The sequence below is a fragment of the Callorhinus ursinus genome, unplaced genomic scaffold (genome assembly GCF_003265705.2).
Source record: "Callorhinus ursinus isolate GAN/ISIS: 27379988/994484 unplaced genomic scaffold, GSC_fseal_2.0 scaffold49, whole genome shotgun sequence".
In the NCBI taxonomy this organism is placed as follows: domain Eukaryota; kingdom Metazoa; phylum Chordata; class Mammalia; order Carnivora; family Otariidae; genus Callorhinus; species Callorhinus ursinus.
Genome location: NW_027397111.1, coordinates 10,374,684 through 10,393,676, shown reverse-complemented (window position 1 = coordinate 10,393,676; position 18,993 = coordinate 10,374,684). Strand labels below are relative to the sequence as shown.

Below are 18,993 nucleotides of genomic sequence, written 5' to 3'. Positions count from 1 at the left end.
CTTCTCCTTCTTCTTTCTTCTCCTTCTTTCTTCTTCCTTCTTTCTTCTTCTTTCTTCTTCTTTTGTAAGTAGGCTCCATGTCCAGTGTGGAGCCCAGTGTAGGGCTTGAATTCATGACCCTGAGATCAAGACCTGAGCTGAGATCAAGAATCAGATGCTTAACTGACTGAGCCACCCAGGCGCCCCTGCATATCATATTTCTATATTGTATTTTGCTCTCCTGCGCATATTTTAACATCTCTGAACTTAAGAGGTGTATTATAAGTGATGGAATGTCAGATTTTAAATGGCATCGATTTTTTCTTTCTTTTTGCATGGTATATAAAATAAATGGTGTTTCTTATAATCAGTGGTATCTTGGTGGTGTCAGTGATTTGGTGAGGCCTCATGCCGATGTTACTCCTGCCCTTGGAAACAGTGGAGTTGTTCATATCACCAAAGGCAGCCTCTAAGATTACCTTCTAGCCCCATATCCACCCGACAGCTTCTTTCTTTTAATCCTTAAAAACAAGGGGCAGATTACACATTCTTCTTGGTACCTCTTCTACTGGAGCAAAGCCACTATGGCTCCCCAAACAGAAAGCTTTCATTGCAATAGGGCATTCTGCTATTCATGAACGTGTCATTCCCGTGCCTTTGCACGTGCTATTTCATCTGCTTGGCGTGGCTTTGCTCTTTGGAGCATTAGCTACTCAACACATTCAGCTCCAGTGTTCCCTCCCAGGGGAGGCCTTTCCCAGCCTCCGCAGGCCTCCTCTCCTTTCACTATGTCAGGCTCAGGACTTGCAAAGCATTTATCACACTGGTTTTTGATTGTCCATGTGTTTGTCTCTGCCACCATACTGTGAACTTCTGAGGGTGGGAACACTTTCTGTCTCACCCAGTCACTCTGGTTTCCTGGTGCCTGGCATAGCCTTTAGTAGCTGTGGATAGCTTGGATAGCACCAGTGAAGAGCCACTGACCGGACACTGGGCAGGGGTCCAGTAAGTTTTCACTGAGTGAAGGAATGAATTCATGGTCTGGCCTCCCCATTACTCCTTCCCCCCTCTGCACCCACAGCACTTCCCCAGCACCCCTTCTCTTTCATATAGCCCCCTACCATCTGACCCTCTCCTGTCTTCAGAATCCAAGCTGGATAGCATCAGGAAGGACATTCTTACACATGTGCAGAATGAGTGCTGGACCCTCAGTCAGCAACTAATAACAGAGCTCACGGACTTCATAGAGGTCTTCCAAACCATCAACTCAGACATTCATACTATTGCACGGTGCTCCCAGAAGGTAAGCTCTTCCCACCTTTCCTTCCCAGCTTATCCAGGGGCCCATCTTGCTTACATGCTCAGCACATTCTTCTTCAGGTCTCTGGTGAGTTCCCAGTGGGGCTTGATGCTTTTAAACTAGGCTCACGTATGTGTTCTGCCCTTACTAACTCTCACCCTGTTCTCATGGCCCTCAGTTTCCTCATGTCAGTAAGAGACCATGGCAAGATGAGAGCCAAGGTCCTGCTTTCAGAGACAGTTCTGCTCTCTGTGACAGTCAGCTAGGGATCTATTGCCCTGTCAACAGGGTCATGATTTGGTGGGGGCGGAGCTGTGCTGTCTTCACAGAGACCTGGGTCAGATGGGATCTGATCCCACGGTACCCCTGATCCCAGTTGGGTTAATGGTGGCTGCTGGGGTCTGGAGCCTCTAGAAGGTGGGAGTGCCCCTCAGGGATGAGCCCAGACTGGTGCGCAGGGTTGTGGGGGTGCTGATTTCATGCTGTGACCCCTGCAGTTGAACGAGGCCAATGAGCAGTACAACACGCTGGAGGAGCGAATGGAATACATACGGTCACTCCATGAACTCATCTGGAACCACTTTAGCCTCTTTAGTGCTGAGAACGAGGCACTGGACATCTCGGTGAGAAGGCAATTCCCAAAGTCACGCATGCCTCCTGGCCCCCCTCCCTGCCACACGCTTCTGCTTGACCATGCTCTGTTTGTCCCACAGCTCCTGGATGTGTGGGAAGCATTTCAATTTGAGAAAAGCCAGGCCTCAGAGTTCCTGCTCAGCAAGCAGCATGCCATCGTGCCCAAGCTACAGCAGCTGATAGATGCATCACTGGTGGAGCTGGAAGGCCTGATTGGCAAGGCCCTCTCTGGCCCCTTCATGGACCCTGCGCAAGAGCAGAGGAGCACTGAGCGCCAGCTCATATCCCTGGAGCGTCAGTTCCAGAACACAGCCAGCCACCTCAGTGAGCTGCACCATGCCTATGCCACCTTCACTGGTACTGAGGATCCCTGCCCACCACACCATCCTGTGATAGACCCTGCAACTGAGATAAGGGTCCTGTGTCCTGAGTGTCCCTAAGCAAGTCTCGGGAATCACATAGCTTCCTTTTAGTCTCTTTTATAAATGAAAATGGCAGGATAAAATCTTGCATTGGCTATGTCAAGGGTTGTGCTCAGGGTGGGGAGACAGTCACAGGAAAGCAAATAGGTGAATGTTCCATTAGTATGCGTTGGGGTTAGAGGGCTGAAAGCCTGTGCAGGAGAAATGTAAAGGTGCCCTCCTTGTAATTCTTAGCCTATTCAAACCAGTTCCAGGCTGCGGGGCCCAGATAAAAACAGGTCTTGATAAGCCATAGCCACTGCTCCCAGCCAATGTGGTGTAGACGGGCAGCTGCTGTGGGTCTCCCTGACCTGTAGGCTGAGACCAGCAGAACTATTGAGCCCTCTGTACAATGGTGCAGCTAGGCTGGTTCCCTTCTGCACATAAAGAACTTTGTAGGCTCAAGTTTCTTTTCTCAGGTGCAGTCACTTCTATTGGTTACTTTTATCCCCTGGAAGGTCACATTGCTTCTGAGTTGCCTCTTGGCCAACTACCAACTATTACCAGTTCTGCCTGTGGGCATCCCCAGTCCCAGGGCCATTGGGCCAGATGTAAGGTGGAGGACACCCTGGATCTTCCTCAACCAAGAACTTTTTCTTTGGCCAAGTATGGAGAGACCCTTGTCCCATACTCTAACTAACATAGACCACAGAGTTTGAACTTTCCTCTAGGGATTGGGGATGTTTGTGGAAAAGAGAGTGGGGACCCATGCCCTGTGATGCTAGGCCAAAGAAACCCCACAGCACTGCTTTTAGCTCCTTCTTCCATCCCTGGCTCTTCACCAGACTCCCAGTGTTTGTTAAAAGAATCCAGGATCTTAGAGCTAGATTATTAATACTATTCTTTATTGTTCATTACATATCTTTTATTTTACTCAATACTTTTGACATTTGCTTGGTTTTATAACCACGTTAACAACTATTTTGACATCTAAGGTTTACTGGTTTTGTTTACCCACTACCATTTCTTTTTTAAGACTTTATTTATTTGACAGAGACACAGCGAGAAAGGGAACACAAGCAGGAGGAGTGGGGGAGGGAGAAGCAGACTTCCCACGGAGCAAGGAGCCCGATGTGGGGCTCGATGCGGGGCTCGATCCCAGGACCCTGGGATCATGACCTGAGCCAAAGGCGACACTTAACGACTGAGCTACCCACTACCATTTTATTTAAATTGAAGTATAGTCAACAACGAATGTTACAGTAGTTTCAGATGTATACATGGTGATCCGACAAATGATTCTATATATTCTACTGTGTGGACCACAAGTGTAGCTACCATCTGTCCCCATATAATTCTATTACAGTACTGTTGACTATACCCCTATGCTGTCTGTTTCATCCCAGTGACTTCTTCATTCCATAACGAGAGCTATGTCCCCCTCCCCTTCACCCATTGTGCCCAATCCCCACCCCTCCCCTCTGGCAAATCTGCGTTCTCTGTATTTAGGGGTCTGTTTCTGCTTTTTGTTTATTCTTTTTTTTTTTTAGATTCCATATATAAGTGAAATTGTATGGAATTTGTCTTTGTCTGACTTATTTCACTTAGCATAATACCCTCTAGGTCCATCCGTGTTGTCACACTACCATTTTTAGAAATACTACATCTTTTCATTATTTTCATTCTTTCCTTAAATGGCTATAATACTTCTTTGAGTACTTTGAGTATTTATTTTTTCTAAGAAGGGAGTTAGAGATGTTGAAATTTCTAAGCTCTTTATACCTAGAATGACTTTATAATGTCCTTGGCTTGGCTAAATACTGAATTCTGAATCCACAAAATTTTTTCCCCAAACTTAGGCTATTGCATCACTGCCTTCTGATAGTTGGCATTGTGGGCAAATTTGATACCAATCTAATTTTTTTTCCTGGATAGGTAATCTGTTTGTCAGTTATTTGATAATGGCTCTTATATTTGCTCTGGTCTCCTTTCAGAATTCATACTTATATTTTGGATTTTCTGGACCCCTTCTCCATTTCTTTTATCTTCCTCATGAGTCATTCCTTTATACTGAATCCTGGAGAAATACCATGAGCTTGTCTTATAAACTTCGACTCTCTGTAATTTCCATTGCATTTTAAAATGCGCACACATATTGTATGTGTATGCATGCTTATGTGCACATATATACGTATGCAAGTATATGTGTATATAAACCTGAGTATTTCTTGGTTGCTAAGATCATTCCCTACCAGGGCTCCTCAGAGAGTGGATGATTCCAGGGCTATCACAGAGTAGGTACAAGATGAGCCTAGAATATTTTTTTAACCCAGAAAGTAAGAGAGTAATAAATTCCTTTAATAAGTGATGGCAGCATGTCACAAGGACACAGAAGGGATGCCACTGGCCAAAACTGGGACAATCTGAGCACCAAAGTACAAAGTAAACTATTGGAAAAATAGGAATTGATTATCCACACTAATAATAAATAGATAAATAAATCAGTGAGGGAGAAATGAGGACTTGCACTTATAGTAGAATGCCAAGAGTCAACTGGAGAAAATCTGGAGGGAAAAATCATCATTTTGCAAACATTCTAATAAATATTGGATCAGGTAAGGATCATTAGTGGATGTCAAATCTGGGGGCAAATTTGATGAGGAGTAGAACATTTGCACAGTCTTAGAGATTCTCCTACAGAGATTACTTATTAATTGCAAGGGAGGGAAAAAAAACACCTTAGCAATTATTTAGTAGAGAAATTGGGCAACATTTTGACCAGGTGATCAAAGATTAACATCGCCAATGAGGGACAGATGGACATCATGTACCTCCAGACATGGTACCCAGAGGACACAATACCTATTCAGTAGTCCAGCTGAAAATGAATAACTTCAGTCATGAAAGTCATACAAACACAACATGAACTTTCTGTTAACAAAAAAAGGGAGAAGGGGGTCAGTATACTTCAAAAATGTCTGTTAGAATAAAGGCTGTGAGGAATGTTCTAGATTAAAAGAAGTTAAAGGGACATGACAAGTAAATGTGGTACTTGATCCTGGGCTGGATGCTGTACTTGAGGGGGAAAAATACTATATAGGACATTATTAGGTCAACTGACAACACTGGAACACAGACAGTAGATTAAAGCATTCTATCAATGTAATATATGAAGTTGATCACTGTACTATAGTTATAAAAGAGAATATCCCTGTTCTTAGGAGATACACATTTGAGTTTGGGGATAATAAGGCCATGAAATAGGTAATTTACCCTTCAATAGTTCAGAAAAGAATTATGTGCTTGTGTCTACATATGCCCATACACACACAGAGCGTGGAAAAACAACTGATAAAGAAAACACATAAAATGTTAACAAAAAGTGAATCTCAAGAAATGGTATATAGATATTCTTGTTACCGCTTTTGCTTGCAATTTTAAAAGATTTGAAATCACAGGGCGCCTGAGTAGCTCAGTTGGTTAAGGGTCCAACTCTTGATTTTGGCTTGGGTCGTGATCTCTGGGTTATTGAGATTGACCCCCTCATCGGCCTCTGCACTCAGTGTGGCGTTTGCTTATGATTCTCTCCCTCTCCCATTCCCCCTCCCCATCTCCGCCTGCGTGTGTGCTCTCTCTTAAAAAAAAACAAAAAACCAAAAACGTGAAATCACTTCCAAATAAAGTTTTAAAATGCAGTGGAATTAACTGAGTAGATACCACAGCAAATGTCTGTCAGAGGATATTTGCTGTTAATCCTCAAGTTTGTCTTTCTCTTCTCATGTGTCTGGAGATATAATGCCTGTTCTTTCTTAGAGAGGAAGTTCCTCATTTGTCCAATATTTGATGTTGAGACAACTGCTACCAAAGATTATATGAGTCTGTAGCCAGATCTTTTGAGTTCAGACAAAGAAAGATTGGAAGAGTTTAAATTCACTATCATTTTTGGGGGGGGCGAGGTCAGATGAGAGCTCTGATAGCCTGATAGTGATTCTAAGCCTTTCAGTATTCTGCTCTCCATGATGGATGATGTTTACACATGTAAGATGCATAATTCCCAGCATCTGGGCTTTATTTTATCACTTTTTCTCTCACTCAAGAAAGTAAACTGGAATTCAAATGAATGAGAATGACAATTTTACTGCAATATCCTTAAATCTGGTCTGATAGCTTTTAATTGCAAATCTCAGGACTATAATAATATTTATTATTTTTAAAGATTTATTTATTTGAGAGAGGGACCATGCACACACGCATGCGTAGCAGGGAGGGGCTGGGGGAGAGAAACCTCAAGCAGACTCCCCACTGAGCATGGAGCTGATGTGGGGCTCTCTCTCACTACCCATGAGATCATGACCTGAGCTGAAACCAAGAGTTGGACAACCAACTGAGCCACCCAGGTGCCCCCTCAGTACTATAATTAATATTAATTGCAAATTACTTTTGCCACCTATCTCGCAACCGAATATAAATTATTGGTCAAGAACTAATGCAGCAGGGGGCGCCTGGGTGGCTCAGTCGTTAAGCTTCTGCCTTCAGCTCAGGTCATGATCCTAGGGTCCTGGGATCGAGCCCTGCATAGGGCTCCCTGCTCAGTGGGAAACCTGCTTCTCCCTCTCCCACTCCCCCCTACTTGTGTTCCCTCTCTTGCTGTGTCTCTCTCTGGCAAATAAATAAAATAAAATCTTTAAAAAAAAAAAAAAAGAACTAATGCAGCAGCTTATGAGATGAAGGGAGGGAATGATGACCAGAAGTACACGAAATAGGAAGCATCCCCATTTACATTTTACGGCCTTCTCTATGGGCCCGATCTTTATCATATGCATCTCAGTGGATTTGTCCATCTGTCTAACAGATATTTGTTGAGTGCCTATACTGTGCATGGGGCTTGCAGTATATCAGTGGACAAATCACAGACCTCCTGCCCTCACAGGCCCAATATTGTAGCTGGGAGAGAAAGACAACAAATTATAAACATAAAATATAACCAAATTATGGAGTATTTTAGAAAGTGAGAAGTGGCCCAGGGAAAAGAAGAGAGCAGGTAAGTAAGAGGTGTCGGGGACGGCAGAGAGGGTAGCAGTTTGTAACAGCTCGGGCTACATGGGCCTTGTGCAGAAGGACCTGAATTTGGTGAGGGAGTGAGGTATATGGTTCTCTGAGGGGAGAGAGTTCCAGAAGAATGACCGCCAGTCAGAAGCCCTCAGCAGGAGAGAGCATGCCTGGTGCATCCGAGCAACAGGAAAAACTGTCCCTTGGATGGTCCCCACCTACATCGTACTGAACAGTTTTGGCTCCCCCAGCCCTGGCACTTTCAGACCTTTGTTTCTGCCATTACGGGCTCTTGACTGACCATTCCCCACCACGCCCCTCCCTGCTCCCCGCCCCGAGCCCAGGCCTCATCCTGCTCTATCCCACAGGGGACGAGAGTCCTGTGCCCTTGCCAGTCTGCGGGACCCGTCCGATTGTGCTGCAGCAGCGCATCTGGCACCTGTACCGGGTCATCTCTGAGAACATCAGCGAATGGAAGTGCATGGCTTTTGCCAAGGTTCTGACACCCTCCCTCGGAGCTCCTGCCTGAGTGTGGAGAGTCTGCCGGGCGTCGGGGAAGGGTCTCCAGCTGACGATGAACCTTTGTCGCTCCAGTTCAGCATGACTATGGCGCAGGAGAAGACAGACGGCTGGCTGACCGAGGCAGCCCGGATGAGTACAAGCCTGGGGCTGCACAGCCCAGTCCTGCAGTGCTGTGTGCGCATTCTGGAGGAGTTTCGCAGCTACCTGCCATTACTGACCAAGATGGGCAGCCTCCAGCTGCAGAGCTTCCAAGCCCTTCTCAGAGGTGTGTTTCGGGTAGAGTCGGGGGAGGGGAAGGAAAGGGCATGGGGATTAGAACGATGTGACAACTCGGTTCCCTGCTACTCCTACAGGCAACACCTTTCCTCCCTGGGTTGCTCCCTGCCTTGCTCCCACAGGGACCAACATTTCTAACCTCCTGCACCATCATGTGGGTCCTCTCTGCTGACTTGGGCTAGACTTAGGCTCGAGTCTTAGCTGTGGGCTCTGTGCTGTGCTCTGGACCCTATGTTCTGAGTTCTTGGTCTGTGTTGTGCTTTCAGATCTGCTCTGTGGGGGCTGGGCTGGGCTCAGGGCTGCAGATCTGGGGCTCTGGGATATGGGCCGGGCTCTGCCGTACACTGGGTGTGGCTCCTTGTCCCCTCTACCTCCAGCCTTAGGGCTAGACAGTCTCCACAACATGGAACTCCTAACACTGGGCCAGCTGCTCACTTGTCCGCTGCTGGATTTTGCAGATCGAATCAATCAGGTGGGGCCCTCCAGAGAGAAGGAGTTGGTCCAAACCCAGGACCTATTTGCTAAGCTGCAATAGATCCAGTTAAGTCCCAGCAACCCCTCACAACAGGGGGTCGTAGATACTGGCTTGTGGGTGGGAAGGTGGGAAGTTGAGTTTGCTGTCCTGCCTGGAGGGTGTGGGGGTCTGATGGGTGGTTTCAGACTCCGAGAGTATGCCCCACTCCCAAAGTTGTGAGCACACAAGATAGCAGATGTCCCTCAACTCCTGCCCCGTTCCAACATGAACTGATTAAGGTAGTGTCCTCAGCTGAAACCTTGCAAAAGAGTGGGTTTCAAGGCAGCAGTTTTAGGTCAGTCTGAGCCAAATGGTTCTACTCTCGATCTCTGACACTTCCACTCCCCTGAGCCCTGGCCCTCGGGTCCCAGCTTCAAGGGTATCCCCTGAGCCGTCACCCAGTGCTGGTCCCTGAGACCCAGCTGTCCCAGATCTGGCAGGGTGAAAACGAACGAATCCATGCCCAAGAAACCCTACGGCGGCTGCATCGGGTCTGGGAGGCACGCCAGCTTCGCCTCATCAACTTCATCCTGCATGTGCCCTATGAGCCCCCAGCCTTGGAGCGCTCCAAGAAGCAAGTGATCCGCAGCCCCCAGTGGGAGGTGGTGGCCAAGGATAGCGGCACCTTCATCCTTTCAGGTGAGACCCAGCCCTTGCAGCCCAGTGATAGGCCGCTGCCAGGGGCCACATTCGTCCACCATGTCCACCAAGCCCTGTGGGATCCAGCTTCTCCAGCCAGGGCCCCATCCTTACTGGACAGGAGGAGACATCAGTCTGTCCTGAGACAGTGTCTTTCATGTAGCTCCTATTAAGTCTTAATCTTGGGAGCTCCCTCCTCCTGCCCAGTGCCTGCCTCTTCAGCAAAGGTCCTTCCCTTTCTGGGTGTACTAAGAAATCCCTCACAGTCATGTCTCTCCATTTTCCAGTGCTCTTTCCTCTAGATTGCATCCTGCTGTCTGATCTTTTGCCCCACTCACTTCCTCTTTTGTCGTTCCTACATCAAAGCTACCTGCCTTCTCTGAGCCAAACACAGGAGACGTGGGGGTTCACAGACAGAAGTCCTGTCCCTCAGGAGCTCCCAGTCCAGTGAGAGAGGACAGTAGAATAGAGATGAGTACATGGTGGAGAACCTAACTGAGGGCAGTAGAATCTCAGAAAGAGGACCAGCTTCAAAGGACTGGGGAGAGTCGGAGGAATCTTCTCTTCCGATAGGCAAAGGGCTCCTGCGGACCCCTGAAGGAGTAGGAGTTTGCCAAACTTACAGGGAGAGAAGAGCATGTCAGGCAGAGGGAACAGCATGTGTATAGGCCCTGAGATGGCTTAGTTAGGGAATTGCCAGTAGGAGAGAAATTCTCTTATCTAACCCACTTGAAACCCAACTGGCAAACTCAAAGTTAGTTAAATAGGAAGATCATAAAATATGATGAATATGTGGCTTAAGATTTTTACTTTAGCTTAAAACATATAAACATACATTGATTTACTAACCTTTTAGCCAAAGGACAAGAGCTTTACTTTGATTTGTCGTTGACTGATAGAAGTTCCTCATCACCTTTCCTGCATTAATGCATTGTCCGCCGTTTCCGCTTTCAATTTCTGTAAAGTTGGGCAGTGACATGAAGACGCTTGTGAAGTTGCTGGAGTCCAGAATTTTTCTAGATTTTTATTATAATTTCCCAAGTTCTAAAAATTGACTGGCCTATACCTAATTTAATGTCATGTTTTTATCAACTCACCTTTACTGAAGGCTTTCTATAGTTTCTGTAGAACCAGCAACTCTTTCCCCACCCATATTTCAGTGGTTAACATAATATTAGATCAAATTCTGTACTTAAGATTATAACTCACACGAACGGGCTTGCAGACACATTCTGACTATAGGTGAGCATACTTTTCACCTAGTGGAAGAAGACATGTTTGGGTCTTCTAGAGAATAGCTTGAGAACTGTGTGTTTCAGTGTAATTTGGGTAATAGTCATCCCTGCCCTTGCCCCATCTGACTGCCAGCTCAGCTGAGCTGGAACCCACTCTTCCTTAGATTACAGCAGCCTGCAGGATTCTGTCCAGGAAAGTCTTCAGGTGTTGTTCAAGATCCTGGCCGTCCAAAAGTCAGGAGACTTAAACAAAGTAGCTTTGGAGTGGGTAACCGTCATGCATAGCCTAAGTGAGTGCCAGCTTCTAGCTGGGTGAATGGGCGGGACCTGAGGCGGGACGGCCTGGAGGGATGGGGTAAGAGGTGGGGTTGGGGTGGGGGGGAAGATCAGAGGGACAGAGTGAGGACCCCCTTCAGAGCCACTTCTTGGGCTGAGGTGACCAAGTGAGAGTTTAGTCACAGCGAAAGTTTGCTGTCTTCCAAGCAAGATCCCTGGGTCCTGCGGAGTGTTTTGGAGTGGGGCACCCTGAGAGGTCAGGACCAGCTGGACCCCCTCATAGAAGCTAAAACCCTAGTCTCCATCCAGTGTTCCTCTGGCTGCTCACACAGGTGCCCTGCTGGAGGTGTGGGTGACTTTCCAGCAGCAGTGGATTTTTCTGAATAAAGTTCTGCACGAGATGAAGATCGAGTTTCCTAGTCCTGACCTGGTAGGAAAAAAGGGTGAGGCAGGTGGACAAGGGCTACCGTGCTGTGGGGCTCAGGTGGGGGGGGAGAGCTGCCCTCACTTTTACCCCCTCTCTCACCGCAGAACTCCCGGTTCAAGGCCATGGATGATCAGTATCGGACCCTGATGCAGATCTCTGTAGATGACCCCCTGGTTCTGTCACTTATAATGCCCAGTGTCAAGCGGAGCCCTCATTTCCAAGGCCAGCAGCTGCAGCAGCTGCTGCAAGCAGCCTCCGTGGAGCTGGAGGGCATCACTATGGCTCTGAAGAGCGTGCTCTATAGGGTGTGTGTTCATTTCCCCCGCCTCTTCTTCCTCAGCGATAGTGAGCTGGTGGCCCTGCTGGCTGCCCCACTGGAGTCCTGTGAGGCCCAGCTGTGGGTACGACGCTGCTTTCCTCATGTGCACTCTGTGAGATTCACGTCCAGCCCACCTGACGAACGCATGGATGACCGGGAGGCAAGCCCCAACACATCGACTCAGGTGGAGGCCCTGGCAGTGCTGGGGGCAGGCGGGGAGGAGGTGAAGCTGCAGAGGTCTGTTCCCCTGCATCCGGATCTCCCCAAGTGGCTGGCCTCCCTGGAGAAGTGCTTGCGTTTGTCACTGGTGCACAAGTTGCAGGGCTGTGTGGCTTCCCGCCTTGCTCTGGGCCCATCGCTGGATGAGGCCTTCAAGCAGCTACCCCAGAAAGACCAGCTGCCCCCACAGCTGTTTGCACACCACTGGCTCCACCTAGTCCAGGCCTTCCCATGGCAGTGTGTGCTGGTGGCTGAGGAGGTGGTGTGGCGGGCGGAGGTGGAGGAGGCTTTGCTTGGGGGGAGGACCTCAGCCATGGTTCCCGTGCATGTGTGCAAGCTCGAGACACTGGTGCACTTTATACAGGCCCAGAGGGCCTCCCAGGGCAAGCAGCCCCTGGCTTCTGTCCGCCAGACCAGCCTGCTCAGTGCCCTGCTGGTCATGGCAGTGACTCACCGGGATATAGCACAGCTGCTGCAGGAGCACCAGGTCAGCGATCTGACAGATTTCCACTGGGCTCGCCAACTCAAATACCACCTGGGTTCACCTCACATCATCCCCCAAAGCCCCCTGCAGAGTCTCAAGACGACTGCATCCGCTGCGACTTCTCCGTCGCCAGCTGCATGCTGGGTAGATGTGCTAGGCCGGTCCTTCCTGTACAATTATGAGTACCTGGGTCCCAGACTGGGGTCTCTGCCCAGCCTGCTGCCTGAGCGGCCAGCCCTGGTACTGCTGCTGGCCCTGGAGGAGGTGGCCTGTGGGACTCTGCTGGGCCCGGAGGGAGTAGGCAAGGCAGCCACAGTGAAGAGCCTGGCACGGGCCCTGGGGCGCCAGCTGGTGACGATGCCTTGCCTGCCTCAGATAGAGGCCCAGAGCCTAAGCAACTACCTGCATGGAGCCTTGCAGGGCGGTGCCTGGTTGCTGTTGGAAGCCGCCCAGCGCCTGCCCCCTGGCTTGCTCTCCGCCCTGGGCCGGCGCCTGGCCGACCTGCACCACCTCTACGCCCCGCTGTACCAGGAGGCCTCCCGCAGCACCAGCACCATGGACCCCACGCAACCCCAGCTCCTCGGCAGTGGCTTCTTTGAGAAACAACACGTATACATGCGCCTTGGCTATGGCTCTCTCCTGACGCTGCGCTCCCTGAGCCCTGCCGTGCCTGCCAACCTGCGCTTGCTGCTGCGGCCTGTGGCCTTGACGCTGCCTGACCTGCAGCAAGTGGCAGAGCTGACGCTGCTGGGTGCAGGGATGCGGGATGCCGTCCGCATGGCTTCCTGCCTATCGAAATTCTTCGCCCTGGAGCTCGAGCTGGTGTCTGCGCCCCTGCCCTGCCGCTTGGCCCTGCTCCAGCACATACTGGAAGACATGATACGGGATTTAAATGAGACCAAGGAGGAGCCCAAGTCCCAGCAGCCCCACAGCCTGGCTGTGACCGAAGAGGCTGCCCTACTGCGTGCCCTGCTACGCTCACCGCTGTTCAGCATCCTCACTGGTATCCGCCTGCACAACCTCCAAGAGCTGCTCTGTGGGCTCTTCCCTAATGCCAGGCAGGTGTTGGCACAGCCTGTGGCCCATGCGCCGAGGAAGCCACTGCTGGTGGAGGAACTGCAGCAGATGGGCATCCATCCCAGCCCTGACAGTTTGGGATCCCTGGAGCAGCTGAGCCAGGCTCTGGGCCGGGCTCTGGGTGTTTTGCTCCTGGGCCCTGCCGGCAGTGGCAAGACCACTTGTTGGCACAGCTTATTTAAGATCCAGAATCGGCTGGCGGCCAGGGAGGATGCCTCAACCCAGGGCTGCCAGCCGGTGGAGATCACGCACCTGTACCCCAATGTCCTCAGCCCCCAGGAGTTCCTGGGATGGTTAGAGGGCCCCTGCTGGCACCACGGCGTCTTCCCTAGGCTGCTGCGTGCAGCCAGTCCGGGTAAGACTGTGGTCCCAAAGCGGCCACCACAGGAATCAGTGGGGACCCAGCACTGGATAATATGTGATGGAGTCGCCAGTGCGGCTTGGCTGGACTCCATCACCTGCCTCCTGAAAGACGCCCCCCAGCTCAGCCTCCCCAACGGTCAGCAGATAGCACGACCCCCAGGTACTTTTCTCCTGATGGAGGTGGGAGATGCAACAGGCATGTCCCCCACAGTGGTGAGCCAGTGTGCCCTGGTCTGGTGTGGTGGGGAGCAGACGTGGCAGGGGATGCTTAGTGTCCTGATGGCAGCCCTGCCCCACGAGTACCGCCTACAGCAACACACGGTCACCGAGCTCAACCACTTGGCCAAAGTGCTGGTGCCGGCGACATTCCAGTTCCTCACCCGCCAGGGCGCCAGATCTCTGCTGCACGTACACGGGCAGCAGGCCGCTTGCCCAGGTGTGGCTGAAGTCACCAGCCTGGCCCGTATCTTACGCTGTCTGCTGGACCCCTACCTGCGCATAGATGCGGGGCAGAAGGCACATATCTCAGGTGAAGGGAAGGGAAAGGGAGGGGATGGTTTGGAGATGAGGGGCCTTGAGGAGAGCTGACAGAGAGCTGGTGCCTGGAGCATGTGTTCTTCGGTGGCCTTGGGCCAGGGGACCGAAAGTGGACCGTGACAGCCAATCTCTACTCTCTCCCCACCCCACCCCCCCCCTTTTTCCTACCCGGGCTCCTATTCTGGCCATGGGGACCTTTGTAGAAGACCTCAGCTTTAGCGATCCTGTGGCCCAAAGCTTCAAGTCCTCAAAAAGCAGCTCTCTGAACCGGTCCCAGGTTGACAGTGATGATGTACCTAATCAGTGCAAGGAACATTTGCTGGCTGTCAGCAGCTTTCTTTTTGCATTGATCTGGGGCTTTGGAGCCCACCTTCCCTCCAGGTATCTGCAGGGGCAGGGCTGGGGGGGTGATGCAGAGGGCTGAGAGGGACTGGCGCATGGAAGTTAAAAACCCAGGTGACATCACTGTCGGTGGTGGTTGGGGGTGGAATGTGTGTCACAAATGGTACTGTTGTAACCATCTGACGCTTTTGCCCGTACACCCATCTGAACAGGCTCTGGCCCCTCTTTGATACCTTCCTGAGGGGTTCTATTAGTTGCCTCTCCAACTATCCTGAGCCACCGCCTTCAGCCTTGGTGTTTGATCTACATGTATGCCCTGATAATGGGACACTGGTCCCCTTCACTGGCCATTACCTGGGCAGCTGCATCAGGGGAACTCTGGGCAACTTCCACCCTTCTCCTCAGGTGTGAGGACAGTGGGGCAGCAGCTGGGGTTGGGGCTCAAGGAGATATCCTGGGGGAGTCCACGTTCTCGGCCCAGCTAAGGCCCACTTGCTCCCGTTCTTTGATACGTTCTTACAATCAGGGGAATATGTGAAGTGTTCTGCGAGTGCAGCTCTAAGCCGAGACCCCTAGACTTTGCTTTCAGCTAAATTACTCTCCTAAACTGGCGCTGCCCCAGTAAAGCCCTGCTCCTGTCCCACAGACTGAACGGCTCTTGTATGTGGTGGACCTGCTTCTGTCAGAGGGACACCCAGTGCTGCTGGCTGGAGAGGCGGCAACCGGGAAGTCCACCTTTGTGGAGGTGCTCGTGGAGCCCCAGCATCCGTATGTGTGCAGCCCCATCCACCCTGCCTTCACTCCCATCCACCTTCGCCAGCTGCTGAGTCGAGGGGTCCAGGGCCAAGCACAAGCTGCCCCGTGGCCTGGGCAGCACCTGGATTCTAAAGGCTCCCTCCTTTTCCTGCTGGAGGATCTGCACCTCGCCGCTTCTGGTAAGGAGCTGGGTGTAGGGAAGGAAGGAGTCATTGTGATCTCTTAAGGCTGTAAAATCCCTAATAATATTTACTGACTCCCAATTAGACACCTACAGACCAAATCTCAGCATCCCATTCTTCATATCTGCTCATATCTGCTCATTGTACATATGCTCCCCGAACAATCCCACCCTCTCTGTGTTTGCTGCTAAATCTTCATCCCTAGGTCAGGCTTTTCTTCTAAGCCCTGTTTATCCAACTCCTTACTGTGTATCTCTACCTTGTTGTCCCATTGGCACTTCAGACTCAACTCATCATCTTACTGCTAAAACCTGCTCCTGTCCTCTAAGTAACTAGTACAACCATCCATCCAGTCACTTAAGCTAGAAATCATGTTGGCATCTCCCCCTTTCTTACCAAAGTCCATTCACTGTGTCTCTCAATTTGGCATTCTAAATATCTCTCAAATCTTTCCCCTTATTTCCATTCCATCTTCCCTGGTTCAGACAGTCATTACCCGGACCGTTGGGAATGCTCTTGCAAGGCCCCTCGCGGTGAGGCTTTCTTCTCCAGGCTCTTACACTCTGCACTCTAACTGGACTCAACTATGTACAGGCATTCAATAAGTCAAGCTTCCTCTAGCCTCTGGGATTGCTGTCCTCTCTGCCTTCCCTACTCTATTTTTCTGGCTAAGTCCTTGTTCTTTACAAATAATCTTAGTCAATATCTTCTTCAGGAAACCCGAGTCTCCTGGCTAGGTTAGATACTCACCTCGTGTTCTGTACAAAAGTCTGTGACAACCATGGTTTTATGATTATATGTTCACTTGTTGATCCTTCCACTACACTCTGAGCTTCATGAGAAGAGAGATTTGTCTTACTCATTTTGATAGACTCAACAGGAAGCAAGTGCTCAGTAAGAGTTAGTAGAAGCAAAGATTAGAAAGGAAAGGAGGATTTGTGGTAAAAGTTTGGAATATTGAAGTTTAAAGTTTCTAAAGTGGTGGGCTTCTAGATGGTGACAGGTTTGAATATGGCCATGGAAATGGGCAGAAATGGAGTCAGGGAAGTCAGTGGACTAAAGCATTAGCTGGATTGTCCAGTTAGACATTGAAGTCTTTTATGGGATGTAGAAAACTGGAATCAGGTGGTATACAATTTATTGAGGGCTATGTTCTGCACGTTTTATCTAGGTCATCTTTAGTGTTTATAAAAGCCCATTAAGGTGGAGATTTGTTGGGGTACCTAGGTGGCTCAGATGGTTAAGCGTCTGCTTTTGGCTCAGGTCCTGATCTCTAGGTCCTAGGATCGAGCCCCCATGGGGCTCCCTGGTCGGCGGGGAGTCTGCATTTCCCTCTCCCTCTGCCTTTCCCCTTGCTTGTGCTCTATCTCTCTCTCAAATGAATAAATAAAATCTTAAAAAAAGATGAAGATTTGTTATGATCATTTTAAAGATGAAGAAACTGAAAGATTTTATAACTTGCCCAAGATACTCTAGCCAGTAAGTGTCAGAACCAAGATTAAAATTTAAGTCTGTGTAGCACCAAAACCTGTAATTTTCTACAACTCTATTATTTGGGCCTTTCAGTGAATTTGCACAAGTAATTTGTATTGTCAGTGGAGAATAGAAAGAGTAAATTCAGATCTGTGAATAGCAACTGAGAAGAGATTTCAACAGGAAGGTTGAAAACATTGCAAGTAGTGTTGTGGAGTGAAGTGTATTACAGCCGGCGGCGTAAAAGATATCCCAGGGTGACAGCCACTAAACATCTAGTATAAAATAAAAAATTAATAAATGTACAATAAAACAAAAAACTGTGACCCACTATCTAGAAAAAACAGTCAATAAAAACTGACCTTGAAATGGTCTAGAAGTTGAATCTAGCAAATATTTATAGCAGCTATTACAGTTATTATAAAAGTCCTCAGGTACTTAAAGGAAAATATGACCTGAACGAACGAACACATAGGTAATCTCTGCAAAGAAATGGAAGCTTCTAAAAATAACTAAGAAATTTTAGAAGTGGAAAATACAGTAACTGAAATGAAAAATTCACTGTATGGCTTAATAGCAGATTGGAGCTAGCAAAAGAAAGTCAGTGAATCCTGAAGAACAAAAAAATATTGAATATGAATAGAGCCACACACACACACACACACACACACACACACACACACACACACACACACAACTGGAGTTCCAGAAGGAAAGGAGAGAGAATAGGGCAGAAAAAAAAAACCTGTGAGGAAATAATGATCAGAACTTCCCCAAATTTCTTGGAAAATATTGACTTTTCAGATATAGAAAGCTCAGTTATCCCCAAGTAAAATAATAAAAAGAAAACCATACTTAGGCACATCATAGTCAAACAGCTGAAAATCAAAGAAAGAAAAACCTTGAAAGTGGTCAGAGAAAAGATGAAACATGTTATGTACAGATGAACAGTGTTAAGAGTGATGGTTAACTTCCCCTCAGAAATGACAGAATCCAGAGGATGGTGGAACAACATCTTTAAAGGACTAAAAGGTGGCGATGGGGGAACCTGTCATCTTAGAATTCTCTATAAAGATACCCTTAATAAATGAGGATGAAATAAAAGTATTTCAGATGCATGAAAGCTGAGAAGATTTACTGTCACTAGAAGTGCTCTGTAAGAAATGCTAAAAGGGGGGCGCCTGGGTGGCTCAGTCGTTAAGCGTCTGCCTTGGCTCAGGTCATGGTCCCAGGGTCCTGGGATCGATTCCGGCATCAGGCTCCCTGCTCAGTGGGAAGCCTGCTTCTCCCTTTCCCACTCCCCCTGCTTGTGTTCCTGCTCTATTTCTCTCTCTGTCAAATAAATAAATGAAATCTTTAGGAAAAAAACAGAAACGCTAAAAGGGATACCTGGGCGGCTCAGTCAGTTAAACGGCCGACTCTTGATTTCGGCTCAGGTCATGATCTCAGGGTCTTGTAAGATCAAGGCCTGCGATGGGCTCCACGCTGGGCGGGGAACCTGCTTAAGATTCTCTCTCTCCCTCTGAACTGCATGCCCAGCCCCCTACCCTGGCTCCCTGCCCCTCGTGCTCTCTCTCTCTCTCTTAAAAAAAAAAAAAATGCCTAAGGCGCCTGGGTGGCTCAGTTGGTTGGGCGACTTCCTTCCACTCAGGTCATGATCCTGGAGTCCCAGGATCGAGTCCCGCATCGGGCTCCCTGCTCAGCGAGGAGCCTGCTTCTCCCTCTGACCCTTTTCCCTCTCGTGATCTCTCTCTCTCATTCTCTCAAATCAATAAATAAAATCTTTAAAAAAAATGCCTAAAAGATGTTCTTCAGGTAGAAGGGAAATAGTATCATATGGAAACTCAGATCTACAGAAAAGAATGAAGAGCACCAGAAATGGTAAATATGTGGGTGCATATAAATAACTATCCTTTTCATCTCTTAATTTCCTTAAAACAAAGTCAACAGTTTAAAAATAAAAGTAATAACATTTTTTTTCCAAATTTTT

The 18,993-nt window shown here is 48.9% G+C and overlaps 2 protein-coding genes and 1 long non-coding RNA gene across 3 annotated transcripts in view; 2 read left to right on the top strand and 1 right to left on the bottom strand.

Annotated features, from left to right (window-relative positions):
• LOC141370886 (dynein heavy chain domain-containing protein 1-like) overlaps positions 1–11,376 on the top strand; it is a 48,129-nt gene extending 36,753 nt beyond the window's left edge. Inside the window, exons 13-20 of the mRNA XM_073882989.1 lie at positions 1,125–1,282; positions 1,777–1,902; positions 1,993–2,269; positions 7,731–7,858; positions 7,957–8,149; positions 9,106–9,313; positions 11,157–11,254; positions 11,356–11,376. Of these exons, the coding sequence (XP_073739090.1) occupies positions 1,125–1,282; positions 1,777–1,902; positions 1,993–2,269; positions 7,731–7,858; positions 7,957–8,149; positions 9,106–9,119 (896 nt within the window). The 3' untranslated portion in view covers positions 9,120–9,313; positions 11,157–11,254; positions 11,356–11,376. The remainder of the gene's footprint in view (positions 1–1,124; positions 1,283–1,776; positions 1,903–1,992; positions 2,270–7,730; positions 7,859–7,956; positions 8,150–9,105; positions 9,314–11,156; positions 11,255–11,355) is intronic.
• Positions 3,202–12,692, bottom strand: LOC141370887 (uncharacterized). The gene is made up of 3 exons (XR_012375368.1): positions 11,008–12,692; positions 10,163–10,270; positions 3,202–8,139 (listed from the first exon to the last, which is right to left on the bottom strand). It is a non-coding gene; the product is annotated as an uncharacterized lncRNA (long non-coding RNA).
• A 1,146-nt stretch (positions 12,693–13,838) lies between these two features.
• LOC112806266 (dynein heavy chain domain-containing protein 1) overlaps positions 13,839–18,993 on the top strand; it is a 28,168-nt gene continuing 23,013 nt past the window's right edge. Inside the window, exons 1-3 of the mRNA XM_073883012.1 lie at positions 13,839–13,873; positions 14,101–14,242; positions 15,239–15,527. Of these exons, the coding sequence (XP_073739113.1) occupies positions 14,216–14,242; positions 15,239–15,527 (316 nt within the window). The 5' untranslated portion in view covers positions 13,839–13,873; positions 14,101–14,215. The remainder of the gene's footprint in view (positions 13,874–14,100; positions 14,243–15,238; positions 15,528–18,993) is intronic.